The sequence below is a fragment of the Eucyclogobius newberryi genome, unplaced genomic scaffold (assembly GCF_026437365.1).
Source record: "Eucyclogobius newberryi isolate DKJ021-1_F unplaced genomic scaffold, fEucNew1.0.hap1 SCAF_10, whole genome shotgun sequence".
NCBI lineage: Eukaryota > Metazoa > Chordata > Actinopteri > Gobiiformes > Gobiidae > Eucyclogobius > Eucyclogobius newberryi.
Genome location: NW_027315724.1, coordinates 33,431,864 through 33,446,072, shown reverse-complemented (window position 1 = coordinate 33,446,072; position 14,209 = coordinate 33,431,864). Strand labels below are relative to the sequence as shown.

Below are 14,209 nucleotides of genomic sequence, written 5' to 3'. Positions count from 1 at the left end.
CAAAGTACTTCCTGTCTTCCAGATAGGACCTTAACCAGTTTAGGGCAGTGCCAGTGATGCCCACCCAGTCCTCTAGTCTCTGTAAGAGGATCCCATGATCGACAGTGTCAAAAGCAGCACTCAGATCTAACAGAATTAAGACTGAGGCTTTGCCCGTGTCAGTGTTCAGGCGGATGTCATTTGTCACCTTGACAAGAGCAGTCTCAGTGCTGTGATGAGGTCTAAAACCTGACTGAAAAACATCAAATGAGTTGTTTATTAAGAGGAAATCTGTGAGCTGTTGGTAAACAACCTTTTCAAGGACTTTGCCCAAAAATGGCAGATTAGAGATGGGCCGGTAATGACTCAGTACTGCGGCATCAAGACTGCTCTTCTTTAGGAGAGGCTTTATGACCGCAGTTTTCAAAGACATTGGGAATGTTCCAGATTGAAGCGACACGTTAACTATGTGAGTGAATGGTGCTAACAAACTGTTCAGCACAGACTTTAGAAATCTGGTGGGTAACACATCAAGGCAGCATGTAGATGCACTCAGACTGGTGATGATCTCATGGACAGTTTTGTCAGTTACTGGTGCAAAGTGAGTTAGCTCTAAGTGTCTTGGTGGTTTTAGGGTAATTTTTTGCATTGTGGGATTTATAGCATTTTTAATGCCCTGAACTTTGTCATTAAAGAATAATGCAAACTCATTACACTTGGATGTGGAAATGAGTTCTAACGGCAGCTGAGCTGGAGGGTTTGTTAATCTGTTTACTGTGGCAAACAGGACGCGCGAGTTGTTACTGCAGCTTCCAATTATTTCAGAAAAATATCTTTCCCTAGTTCTACATAAGATTAGGTTGTACATGTTCAGCTTTTCTTTGTAAATCTCTTTTTGAACCTGGAGCTTTGACTTGCGCCATTTCCGTTCGGCCCTGCGGCACTCCCTTTTCTGTGCCCTGACCGAATCATCATTTCTCCACGGCGCCTTCTGCTTATTTTTAACCATTTTAGCCTTTATAGGGGCGATGGTGTCCAGAACATTCAAAACACTAGATGTAACAGAGTTCAACAAATCATTTACATTAGAACATGAGACATTTTCAAAGTTTATCATTTCCATAAACAGTGCACCTGTGCCATCACTTATGTGTCTCCTCTGAACAACTGCAGGACCAACCGGAGGTTGGGGAGAAACAGACAGGTCAAAGAAGACACAGAAATGATCAGACAGAGCAACATCGATCACATTAACGTTTGAAATATTTACCCCCTTTGTAATTATGAGATCTAGAGTGTGTCCTTTGCTGTGGGTGGGGCCTCTCACATGCTGAGTAAGACTGAAGGTTTCAAGGACAGCATCAAGCTCTTTAGCGTTTCTGTCACAAATATTATCAACATGCACGTTGAAATCACCTGTAATGACCAAACCATCAAAGTCTGTGCATATGACTGAAAGCATCTCAGTAAAATCATCAATAAAACTTTGGCAGTGCTGGGGAGGCTTGTATAAAACAATGAAGAGAATGGATGGAGACCGTTTTAGCTCCATTTTAAAGGATACATACTCAAATGATGAAAACACCCCAAAAGACAACCTGCGGGTAATTATTTCATCTCTAAAGACAGCACAGACTCCACCCCCTTTTTTGTTTTCTCGTGTTTCAGATTCAAACTTAAAGTTGGTGGAGCAGATTCTATCAGAACTACATTTCCTGTGTTTTTGTCAAGTCATGTTTCAGTTAAAAACATAAAATCAAGATTATAAGAAGAAATAAAATTATTAATTAAGAGAGATTTGTTACATAAGGATCTGACATTTAGCACAGCAAGTTTCAGACTAGTTTCAGTGAGACTGGGCTTTATCTTTTCACAGGGAATATGAATCACATTTCTCAGATTGGGCCTGACTCGCATTTTGTTTTTCCATCTGTGTGATGATGTGACTACAGAAATAGCACTAGGGTGGGCTCTTTTTACATAGGGCCCCGGGTTGGTTTGATTTTTAATGTGACAATAAGTCCCGGCAACGCTGAGACCCAGTGCATCCTAGCTATGGGAGATACCAGGTAAAAGGCGAGGTTGGATGGGTGGTGGGGCTTTTGTAGCCAAGGAGAGTTTGGGACCAGGTGAGAGGCGAGGGGGGATGGGTGGTGGGGCTTTTGTTGGTGTAGTCGGCATAGCCCTTGCTATATTGGGCGTGAGTGGAGCCATCTTAATGCCTGATTTGATCAGACTTTCAAAATGGCTGGGAAGGCCCATGGGTGAGAGTGGAGATGAGAAGGAGAATGATGAATCTTTAGTGGGAGTAGATGTTGCAGGGGGAACCCAGGGCTGGTGTGAAGGCAGGGGCGATGACAGGGATGTTGTTGGGCTTGTCACAGATGGGTCCAAGGCCTTTGAAGATTGTTCCTTTGCTGGAGGCGGTGGAGGTGAATGTGGAGCAGCTGGAGCTGAATCCTTTGGTGGAGGCTGAGGTTTAACCTCCATATAAAATCTGTAGGAGGCGCTGTGGCGCCAAATAAATTTATTTCACTTCAAGTAGGTTTAGGGCAAAGAGTTTAACAACTGATTCTAATTTGACGCAATTCGGACTTTATCTGCGCAAACGGCAGAAATTTTAAATATGGGAGATTTCTAAAATTCTAGCTACAGTTTGTGGCTTCGCCGCACAGAGACCGTGACAGGTATCAATGTAATTTGGATAACTTTTGATGTCCCACTCCTCAGTAGCATTTTCACCAAATTTCAGCTTTTTAGGGCCAACGCCCTGGGAGGAGTTCGTAAAAGTAAGACGTTTGGAAAAACTCCCAAGTCATAATTAGCCATTTTTGAACCAATATGGCCAACATTTGGTTGGGCGGACGGCGTTGCCATAATAATATTTTTTACTTCTCTTGTCACCATCTACCTCTGCGCCAAATTTCATGATTCTACGATAAGATTTTTTTTGGGTCATTTTCTATCTTTAAAGCATTTTTGGTACATTTGAGGGCGCTGAGGCGCCAATTTTTTAAATTTTAGAAAAGGGAGCTAGCCAGAATGTAAGGAGGCACGATTTTTAGAAGTGTGTAAATTTTTGTGACTTTTCGTCAATGTTCACTGGGTGAAAAATAGGGGGGTTGGTCCCGAGAAGAAGAAGAAGAAGAAGAATATTCCGATGCGAAAACAATGTTTCCCATTTTTCAAATATCATAAACTATACATTTTCGGAAAGCGCTCGCGCTTTCCTACCTCATGGTGTGGGTCCCTGGTCACTGACGGGTACTTTTGATAATTTTGGCCCTCTATACAGTAATAATGTTAAATTTTGCATTACATGCTTATATGCACGGAACATGCAAGAGATGGGGAACGTATTCGTGAGCTACTTAGCGCAAATGAGTGCTTTATATGGGGATCCCAATGTAAAGTGCTCGTTTAGTGCGCACTTTTGCACGGGCTTCGCCCGTTTACAACGGTAATATTCCATTTTCCTACTACTAATTAGTATGCACGGGGCGTGCGTGAGTGAAGGAGTGCGTTAGTGAGTGTTTGGAAGTGGGCGAGCGCTTCGCGCTTGATTTCGTGCGCACTACGTGTGCACTTTCGCAGCCGTGCTTCGCACGGCCTTACGAGATTAATAGGCCTCTCGCCAGCTTGTGGCGCTCGGGCCTAATAAAAAAGGCCGCGTTTTATTTTTATCATTTTAAAATCGTATTGTTATTATTTTATCATTATTATTATTTTTGTTGTCTTTTCTGTATAATTTGTTTGTCTCACTAAAAGCAAAAAAAAAAATTAGGCCAACGTGACTATAATTTGTTACTTTCCAACCCTGAAATTCAATGGCACAAAGATGAGTGAACAAAAGCAGGATGGCCCCAGGCTCCATCACGATCGCTTTGAATAATGCGTTACAGGAAGTAAATAGACACGAGTTTGTCCCTCACCTGAACCACAGCCTCGCCGATGGCCGCGTCCTCAGACACCACGGTGGAGTACACGTCCCGGCTGAAGACGGGGGCGTTGTCGTTGACGTCGGTCAGGTTGATGTTCACCGTGGTGATGGCGCTCAGGGGCGGCGTCCCTCCGTCCCGCGCCTCCACCGTCAGGAAGTAGTCTCGACACGTCTCGTAGTCCAGGGGCTGGGCCACGAGGATCGCACCTGAGAGGAGGAGATGAAATGTGTACCGTATTTTCCGGACTATAAGTCACGACTTTTAGTCCAGTGTGATTTATATGTGATATTATTTGTTATTTTCACACTGGCAACTGCAAGAGGGCGATCCAGGCTCTAAGTAACGCAGAAGAAGAATCTGCACTTCCTCTACCTCAGTTGGCATTAGATTAGACCCCAGATGGCCCACGGAAGTCAGAATTCCAATATGGCGGCGACCGAAACGGAAGTTACTGGCCCCAGATGGCGGCGACTAAGACCGGTCCCGCTGATAGAGCTCAGGCAATGATTTTCTCTCTTGGGTCCAAATCCGCACTCTCGTCGCTAACCCTAACCCAATGTCTGAAGCGTATCAAGGGCCGCCATTTAATTATTGTGTTTTTGGGCTGCCAAGAGGGTCGCCATATTGGAGCCAATTCTGAATTCTGACTTCCGTGAGCCAGCGGGGGTCTGATCTAGTACTGACCCCTCTACCTGCAAAGTTTGTGGAGTTGTTTAGAAGTGACACAGAGGAAGAAGAATTCAATGGATTTAGTGATTTGGGGTAAAACTGATGCTTTGGTAAACTTGTTGCATGATTGTTAAACTGACTCTTATTCACAAAGAGTGAAAGCTTGAAAGTGTGCGTTTTTCTGGTTGTGGCTGTTTGAACTCACCTGTGAGAGGGTGGATGTGGAACTTGCCGTGCTCGTTGCCGGACCTGATGCTGTAGGTGATCTCCGCGTTGGTGCCGATGTCTTTGCTGGCCGCGTGGACCCTCAGGACCTCGGTGCCCACCCCCACATCCTCCGGGACAGTGGCCAGCTGGTCCCGCCTCTCGAACACCGGCGGGTTGTCGTTGATGTCCAGCACGGTGATGGTGACGTTGACCAGAGAGGAGAGAGGCCGCGGCGTGCCCTGGTCCGACGCCCGCACTGTGATCTGATAGGACGACTGCACCTCGCGATCCAAGACGCGCTCCAAAACCACGATCCCGGAGGACTTCTCGATGGAAAAGGAGTCCTCCGCGGAGTCGGTCAGAGAGTAGACCACCGTGCGGCCTGGACCGGCTGTGGACGGGACACAGGTGAAGTTTAGTGTCGTCTTCGGGCGCACTCTGAAAGTCCTGTGTCTCTTCAAAATGTTACTGCTTTTTCTTCCATAACATTTTATTTATCTTTAATACATTTTATTGCAGATGTTTTTTATTGCCTTGTCTCCGTGGATATCTTAACTTTACAGCATTTTGTGGAATTTAAGAGGCAAAACAATAACATTTCCATCGAGAAAAGATCCTAACTTACATACAGTAGTGTCCCTTTAGTATAACCTATGAATATATGCTGGGATAATTTATTAACAATAAGACTAGGGATGTCAAGATTATTCCGTTGATTCATATTTGTGATTATTCAGGTCACAATATAATCGTAAGTCTAAAAGTGACAAATTGGCGAAATTACGTATTTTTACTTCAATCTGTTGACCAGAAATTAAACCTTATTGGACTATAGTGTGATACTTTTTTATATGGATACTTTATACAATTTATTTTTTTCATTAAGCAGGTCAAAAACTTGATAAATAGAAGGGAATGAAAGAAAATCAAACATTTCACTGTAGTTTGCTCATGATCTCAGTAATGGTGAACAATCGTTAAATCATGTTGTTTTTTCTTGCAATAATCGTAACCCTAAAATGTTATATTTCAACCCAAATCGGGACTAGTGGCTTTTAAAATTGCATTGTTCATTTATTTCAAGTTAATACACTAAAACCTTGAGTGAAGATGAGAACTAATGACTATTATGAACTATTATGTTATTCCAGGCATAAATCTGATCTTTTTTCCTCATGTGCAGCTTATAAATAGTTAGAAATATGGTCTATGACATCCACACTTTAGATCAGGCAGTTCTGAGATTGAATAAGGCAATTATTGACGTATTATTAGGTCTAAGTACTTAAAGAGGCGCTTGCTGCGATGTGAACCATATTTAACATTTTCCTTTAGTGACATTTGACTTTTCCAGATGATGAACAAGTGCTCGGTTATAACATTTGGAGCCGGCGCGTGGCCCGGGCCCCGGCCTCACCCTGGTCTGGGTCGATGGCCTGTATGCGGGTCAGCAGGGCTCTGGGGGCCGTGTCCTCGTAGACGCTGGCGGCGTAGTGGGGCAGGGTGAAGAGCGGCGGGTTGTCGTTCACGTCGCTCACGCTCAGCAGCACGTCGGAAGTGCAGAAGTGGCCGCCGCCGTCCGTCGCCGTGGCAACCAGTCTGTAGGCGGGCGTCGCCTCTCGATCCAGGTTCACCATCAGTTTGATATCACCTGTTGAATGTGAAAGAAGTATAAGTGCGTCTTTATTGTTGTGATAATTTGATACTTTCTGCGCTGAAATGACAAGTATGAGGGTCTACGTCTGTTGTGTACTTTGTTTCTTTACTCTCTGTTCTTTGTACTCTCTGTTCTTTGTACTCTCTGTTCTTTGCTGCGACAAAACAATGCATTTCGGAGCTTGCACTTTGATTAATTGTGACACATTATCGTGATTGACTTTTGCCGATACGATATCACAATATTTTGGTCATTGTCACATCTCTCATATTGAATTTTGCAAACGTTATTTCCATTTTATTCCTTATTTAATCTATGTTTATCCTGGTTTGGTCCTACTTTAGATCTGGGTGAGTAAATATTACTCCTACTTTAGATCTGGGTGAGTAAATATTACGATGCTGTCGTCTCTGGTCTCCATTTCGACCTTGAAACATACATTTGTAAAGGTTCTTTTAATACGAATAGTTAATCGTATGAAATGCAACTCATCGGATAAAGAGATGGCGCTTGCGGTGTTTGGTTAATTACGGAAGCCCAAATTTGGACCGCAGTGTTTACCGGTGTCGGGGTTGATGCTGAAGTCCTGAGAGCCGGGTCCATGGAGACTGTACTGGATCCACGCGCTGATGCCCATGTCTGCGTCCGCCGCCACGACCCTCAGGACCACACTGTTCACCGGGACGTCCTCCAAAACAGACGCAGTGTACACCGCCTGGAAGAGACGAGGAAAGCCATTTCGATTTGATTTAATGTACAATATCGGGACTTGCCAAACATACTAAATCAACTACACTGGCTGTCCGAAGGAAGGTCAGCACTGGGATTCCACTAAGCAAATACAGTAGGTACGAGCCTCCTACTGGAGAACTGCTGCAGGTGATGATCTTTTAGCTGCGACACGGTATTTAAACCCGACTGATGCAGTGGGTGGCTTCTCATTTCTGAAACAACCATGTGGAAAGACGAATCCCGTGGTCATGGAACAGATGCCAGTGTGTTTGAGAAGGGTCAGATCATTGGCATCGAGCAGAGAAAACATCTAAAAAAGAAGCAGCAACTAATCTACAACAGATCTGGTAACTTTTTTTTGGGACAAGCAGTGTATGTAGTATCTATGTCATACTGTCTGTCCTTTGTGTACTTTATTTTTGTGTGTGGCAGCATCTGTGTCCCAGACAAATTTCCTTTGGTACAGTTAAAGTACTGGTAATCTTGAATCTTGAAGAACATTCATTAAGATTTTGGTAATCATTTTGTGTCTTGGATTTATTAAAAGTCACCTAAAAGTTTATTAATGTTAAAATTGATTAATGAATGATTACAAAAAGGATTGTATTTGGATGTTGTTAGCAAAGACACATATATTTATTTTACTTTCATTTGACAAGGAAATAAGATAAAACATCATTTTTGAAAGAGACGCAAATTAAAAGCGTATTAACCTCACTGCAATCATAAAACTATTGACTTCATAATAATGACATTGAAAAAACTCAAAAATCAACTCTTGTCATCAACAACGGACAAGTATAAAAACGTCTGAAGTAGGACATGTGGTATAAATCATCAAATATAGAAATATAATTGATAGAATTGCCGTCTTTTTGTAATTCAGCATTTGCACATGTCCCATCCCGTCTAAAGGCAGTAAACATAAAGATGCCTTGAATTGTTTCCGTGTTGCTGACCTGGTCGCAGATGGGGCTGTTGTCGTTGGTATCCGTCACAGACACCTCGACCGTCGCCTGGGAGACGAAGAAGCCGTCGCTCGCGGTGACGTTGATGACGTACAGGTTCCTGTCCTCTCGATCCAGGGGTCCTTTCACGTACATCTTCCACTCGCCTTGGACCAGACCCAGGGCGAACACGCCGCGGTAGTTTCCACCTGCAGAACACAGTCATGAATAAAATGATGAGCAAATTTTACGTGTGCAAAGTAACAAGTTGAATGTTTTTGTCTTGTATTTAAACAAAAAAGTCTCTAAATTGTCTTAAATTGCAAATTTTTTTGAGCTACTTTTAACCAGGCTATAATCATTGACATTGCACATTATGGGCTGCAACTACCGTATTTTCCGAACTATAAGTCGCACCGGAGTATAAGTCGCACCAGCCAAAAAATGCATAATAGAGAAGAAAAAAGTGTGTAAGTGTGAAAATAACAAATAATATCACATATAAGTCGCACCGGAAAAGAAGTATGTGAGTATAAATATAACAATAAATCGCATCCCGGCCAAAACTATGAAAAAAGGTGCGACTTATAGTCCGGAAAATACGGTAACAATTATATTAAGAATCGATCAATTCAGCGATTATTCTTTTGATTAATTCATCCTTTGTTTAGATCTCGAAAGACCTGCAAATTTCACATTTTTACCAAATTTTACCACAATGAAGCCAAAATGACGACGTTCAGTTCAGTTACAGCAAAATTAAACATCCAGCAGTTACATTTATCAGTGCGACATTAATTACTCCTTAATTCTGAACTTTGCACTCTCTTTGCATTAACCCTCCAACATGATGGTTTATTTATTGTCTTAACACAGTATAAGACCATTTCCCCTTCACTTTCCTGCTCACATCCTTCAGTAAATCACATCGTATAGGAAGAAATGCAGTGCTTGGTGAGAAAATAACTTTGCTTGTCCTTCTCAAACTTGTGGGGTAATTACTTTTGCACAGATCAAATCAATATAAATCTTTTTCAATGACCCACAAATGAACCGCCATCAGTCGGTCAGTGTCTGGGAGCGATGTTATCACCAACACTTTCCCAGCAGCACTTTTTTATCAACACTATATGCAGATAAAACTAGCCCATATGGTTTGTTTTCATTATTTGTTTGTTACGGGGAGAAAACACTTATCTCTAGTGTGATAAAGTGTTATTCTAAAGACTCAACTCAAGAGCTTTCTTCTTTACTCTGTAAGATAAGTGGCAGAAGTGTTTTTTTATTTAACGGAAACGGCAAAACCACAACAAAAAACAAACTCAATTTAAACTGATAAGACAGCATTAACGTTCTGTTCTATCTAATGCATTTTGATAATGTTGTCAAAATAGTCCGTGTTTTGAATATTTGACAGGAGCAAGAAAAAAAAAGCTAGTACAATTTCTGCCTATTCTGCTCTTTTTACGTTACAAAGTTTGGACTGGTCACAAGTTATCAATGGTTTAAGCTCGATAATGGTAAAAATCATAATTGATCTCAAATAACAAATACCGTATTTTCCTGAAGTTTTTCATAGTTTTGGCCGACTTATATGTGATAATATTTGTTATTTTCACACTGACAACCACAAGAGGGCGCTCTAGGCTCTAAGAGACGCAGAAGAAGAATCTGCACTTCCTCTACCTCTGGAGTTTGTGGAGTTGTTTAGAAGTGACACAGAGGAAGAAGAATTGAATGGATTTAGTGATTTGGAGTAAAACTGATGCTTTGGTAAACTTGTTACATGTTCTTTATGCTATAGTTATCTGAATAAGAAATGTCTGTTCTTGGTCTTGGATTTTATCAAATACATTTTCCCCAAAAATGCAACTTATATATGTTTTTTATTCTCTATTATGCATTTTTTGGCTGGTGCAACTTATACTGCTGAAAATACGGTACTTCTGTACTGTCAAAATGAATCTATAGCGAAATATAGACACAATGTATTTTGTTAGTAATATTTTGTGACAGTTTCTACATCCACTGAAGATTAGACGAGTGGCTTTGTTCCAGGTTTTGCCCAGTAGAACGAGCAGAAGTGAATAAATTATGTTTTAGATTACAACATTTTTGTAATTGAATAGAGCAATAATTAAAATCACAATTAGACATTTGACTAATTGCACATAGGCTGCTGTCAAAAGCCTTATACAATACATTGACTATCACCTACTTAAAGGGACATATTTATAGTCTCTTATCTATCACATGGAGCTTTGCACATCAGCATTTCACATTGATTTTATAGCAACTGTCACTTTCACTGTGTGCGGCCTTGGAACTATGGCACAAAGGATAAGGGGCTTTTTTACCCTCGTGGCAGGATTGCTATGTATTGATGTAACGTTAAAAGGAGAAGGAAGATCCAAGTCTATCTCTCTGTGTCATGTGCGATCTATATAAATCCGCAGGGGCTAATTCAATCGCCCTCATCTTTATTAAACACGCCTTTCTATGAGGAGCGGCTCGGAAAAGGTCGGATCCGTCATTGTATTTTCCATACGTTTGATTGCTGTCTCCCTGCAGTGTTTCATGAGTCATTCTTCATTCAACAATAAGGTCACATCAATCACACACGGACACGAGGAAAGCCTGATGCTAAAACAGGCCTTTCACCAGTTTCTAAAGATAACTTTCTCTGATTTTTGCTACCCAATAATGTAAGTTTGGTCACGTTTTTAAGTAGTATCAGGCTTAGCAACAAACTAAGTCAGTCTTCCCCTAAACTCAGGCCAGGGTAAACATAGTAATAGGGCTTAATTTGAGCTGAAACAACCCGGAACAGCATTTGATCTGGAAACTAGACCAGATTTGAGTAAACTACGTTGAAGGTCTTATAAAATATAATCACACTAAATATATCCCATGTTTGGAGGGAGTTCTGCTGGAAGAATGTGACCCATTTTTCTAGTGCACTGTGTCAAAGTGCTCACTATTCTCAGGGAGGGGCTGAATGTTGGAGAAACTGTGGGTGCCAGAAGGCATTTTGTACAAGAATACTGGACGGAAATCAACAAGGCAATGCAAACACCACTGTCCCACTCAATTTGGGAATAATGTTCTTGGGCCTCAAAACCTGCCCCATGGACACAGTGGATGGATGTCTTTGGAGCACACTCCTGACAGCTGGGAACTCAAACCGCTCCGACGATTAAGGACTGGAATAATATCATGAGAGAAAAACAAACCTAAAAACTAAACTTAAAAATACATTTAAAAAGAAATGGACAAAATATGCTCAATATGCTCTAATTCCTCTTATTTTATACATTTACTCATATTATTATTACACTTGCCTTATGTTCTACCTTGTCCAGCTCGTTCTTTGTGTTTGTGTGTGTGTGTGTGTGTGTGTGTGTGTGTGTGTGTTTTTTCTGTTGTGGTTGTTGTTGCTTTGTTTTGTTGTTCAATGTCCTAATAAAAAATAAAATAGCAGTTCTAAAGTTATAAAACAGCCTTATTTTGGTCACAAGTTAAGCCATGACTTTTGCCACAGAATGAATGAACAGCACATGCAAATAAATGTGACAAATAAAAAAGTCTTTTATATTACTTAAAATGGAGTAAGACAGAACATTGTCGTTTGGAATTTCTGAGCACCTAAAAAGTTTTTACCTTTCTAGATATGTGACCCCAAACCCAAGTTGAGATTTATTCAAACAGACAAATGTAAATTAACGCTATAGAGAGCTAAAGACCAGCTATAATCAGTACCATTCAAGGCCTGTTAGCTCCACTCACCTCAACTACGGTAATAATAATACTGTTGCGTCCTAAGGCAAGTATACCCACATTTCCTGCAATACCTGTGGCTCAACATAGTATTTAACCACCAAGAGGTATGTACTTCACAGTCGAAGGCAACTGTGGATTGTTGCCATTATAAGCGTGTAAATGTATGCTTTAACAGTTAAACATAAAAATTGAGGACGACGCTACCACACAAAATGTACCGACAATTAAAGACTGGAGAGAAATTATACTGGAACAAAAAAAATGACATTCAGACTTAATTTAGAAATGGGAAAATTTGACAGACTTTGGACAAAATGAGACGTTTATTTTGGACTATATGTGTCTTCATTTTCTTTGGATGTCTTCTGTTTCAATGTTGTTTTTTTTAAATCTAATTTCTGGTCTTCCTCTGATTTCGATTATATCACAATTCACGCACTTTACCTGTACCTTGCCTTCAAGAGCAAACTATGTCAACAGCTCCCTGTGAGTTTGATTCGAATTAAAAAGAAAAGCACTGAATCGCAAAATGTCACAGGGATGAAATCGCAATTGTGTTTTTATCGCCCAGCCCTAGTACAGCTGAAATAGTTAAATCTGCCATTTGCACTCACCAATGATGTGGTAGCTGACTTGGCGGTTCACAGCAGAACTATCGTCGTCCCTGGTGTTGAGGACAGCCACCACTTGCCCAGGAGGGTCGCTCTCTTGGACCGTCCCAAAATAGTGCTGCTCCAGAAATCTTGGCGGGTTATCGTTGACGTCCGACACGGCGACAGTCACGGTAGTGGTACTGGACAAAGATACTACTTCCCCTAAATCCGCTGCTATTATCGTGAACGTATACGACGGATTAGTTTCGTGGTCCAGATCTTTACGGGTGGAGATCCAGCCCGTGTTGGTATCGATGCTAAACGTTTCAGCCAAAGATTCCATTTCTGATTGCAGTAAGTTTCCCAGACTGTATGTAACTTGTCCGTTGGCGCCTGAATCGAAGTCTACGGCGTGAACTTGGATGATTTTTGTCCCAATCAACATGCCTTCCATTACTGTAGCTTCATAGCTGTTAGCGTCAAAGACAGGCTTGTTATCGTTCAGATCGTGAACTTTGATTTCAACATCAACCGAAGTTATCGAGTCGAGTTTTGCCTGTTGTACGGTTGCAGAAACTTTAAAATGATATGCTTTGACAACCTCATGATCCAAAGGTTTGTCAAGTTTAATCACCCCTGTATTTTTCTCCACCACAAATACGCCATCTTGGTTGTTTTGTCCCATTTCTCCATTGACTAAAGCAAACGTTACAGTGAGCGAAGCATGTCCAGGAGGCATATTTATATGGACTTTACCAATGACTGAACCAATAGGGGTGTCTTCAGGTGTGTTGTATTGGAATTGCTGCTGGGTAAAAGATGGTATGAACGAATCTGGGGACAAGACATGTATATATACTGAAACTAGAGAATGACGGATTGGGTTCCCACCGTCCACAGCCTTGACAAAAAAAGACAAAACGGAATTTCGCAAATGGCTGAAACTGCCTTTTGTGACCATCCAACCATTGTCCGGATCGATTTCCAAAATGTCTACCACTGGAACATGAGCTTCACTGTAAAGCGAGTATGTAACTTTGGCATTTAAACCAGCATCCTGGTCAAACGCTTGGATTTGCGTCACTAAGTGTCCTTTCGCGACATCTGATTTCACTGAGGCTCGGTATTCGGTAGCCTGGAAACGTGGAATGCAGTCGTTTTCGTCCAAAAGAGTAACTTGGACAGTGGAGTATGAAGCACGTCCGCCGGAGTCTTGGGCGGCGACAGTTAAAATAATGTTCTTGTTCGAAGGGTCTTCACGATCAAGTTTTTCCAAAGTGAGGATTTGTCCGTTGTGGTCGATACTGAACTGATCTTTTCCTACGTCGTTCACAAAGGAGTAAGAGACTTGGCCATATACTCCCGGGTCTGCGTCAGTCGCCTTTACCTAGACAAAAAAGGGCAAATATTAACAAACGCAGTATGGTGGACAATTAAAACAAAAAAACGTTTTTACATAGGCTATCTCCACAAATAAACCTGAACTACACAAAGACTAGTTCAAGACTAGATCAGGACCAAACAAAATCAGGTCTAAACAGGAACAAGACCAAAACCAAACCAGTTGAATGCAGCCAAAGTCATGATTTTAAGTTTTGTATTCTTTAAAATGTGCAGTTGAGCCAGTCTCTTTGACAAAGTTGTTTAGAAAAGTGAGAACTTTTAATTATTAACTGCGTATGTGACTAGCTGTACTGCAACCAA

At 41.4% G+C, this 14,209-nt stretch overlaps 1 protein-coding gene across 1 annotated transcript in view; it reads right to left on the bottom strand.

Moving 5' to 3' along the window:
• Positions 1-14,209, bottom strand: part of fat3a (FAT atypical cadherin 3a) — a 223,351-nt gene that overhangs the window by 38,716 nt on the left and 170,426 nt on the right. Inside the window, exons 13-18 of the mRNA XM_072455495.1 lie at positions 12,527-13,892; positions 8,145-8,341; positions 7,015-7,168; positions 6,214-6,447; positions 4,795-5,187; positions 3,912-4,126 (exon numbers count right to left, since the gene is read on the bottom strand). Of these exons, the coding sequence (XP_072311596.1) occupies positions 3,912-4,126; positions 4,795-5,187; positions 6,214-6,447; positions 7,015-7,168; positions 8,145-8,341; positions 12,527-13,892 (2,559 nt within the window). The remainder of the gene's footprint in view (positions 1-3,911; positions 4,127-4,794; positions 5,188-6,213; positions 6,448-7,014; positions 7,169-8,144; positions 8,342-12,526; positions 13,893-14,209) is intronic.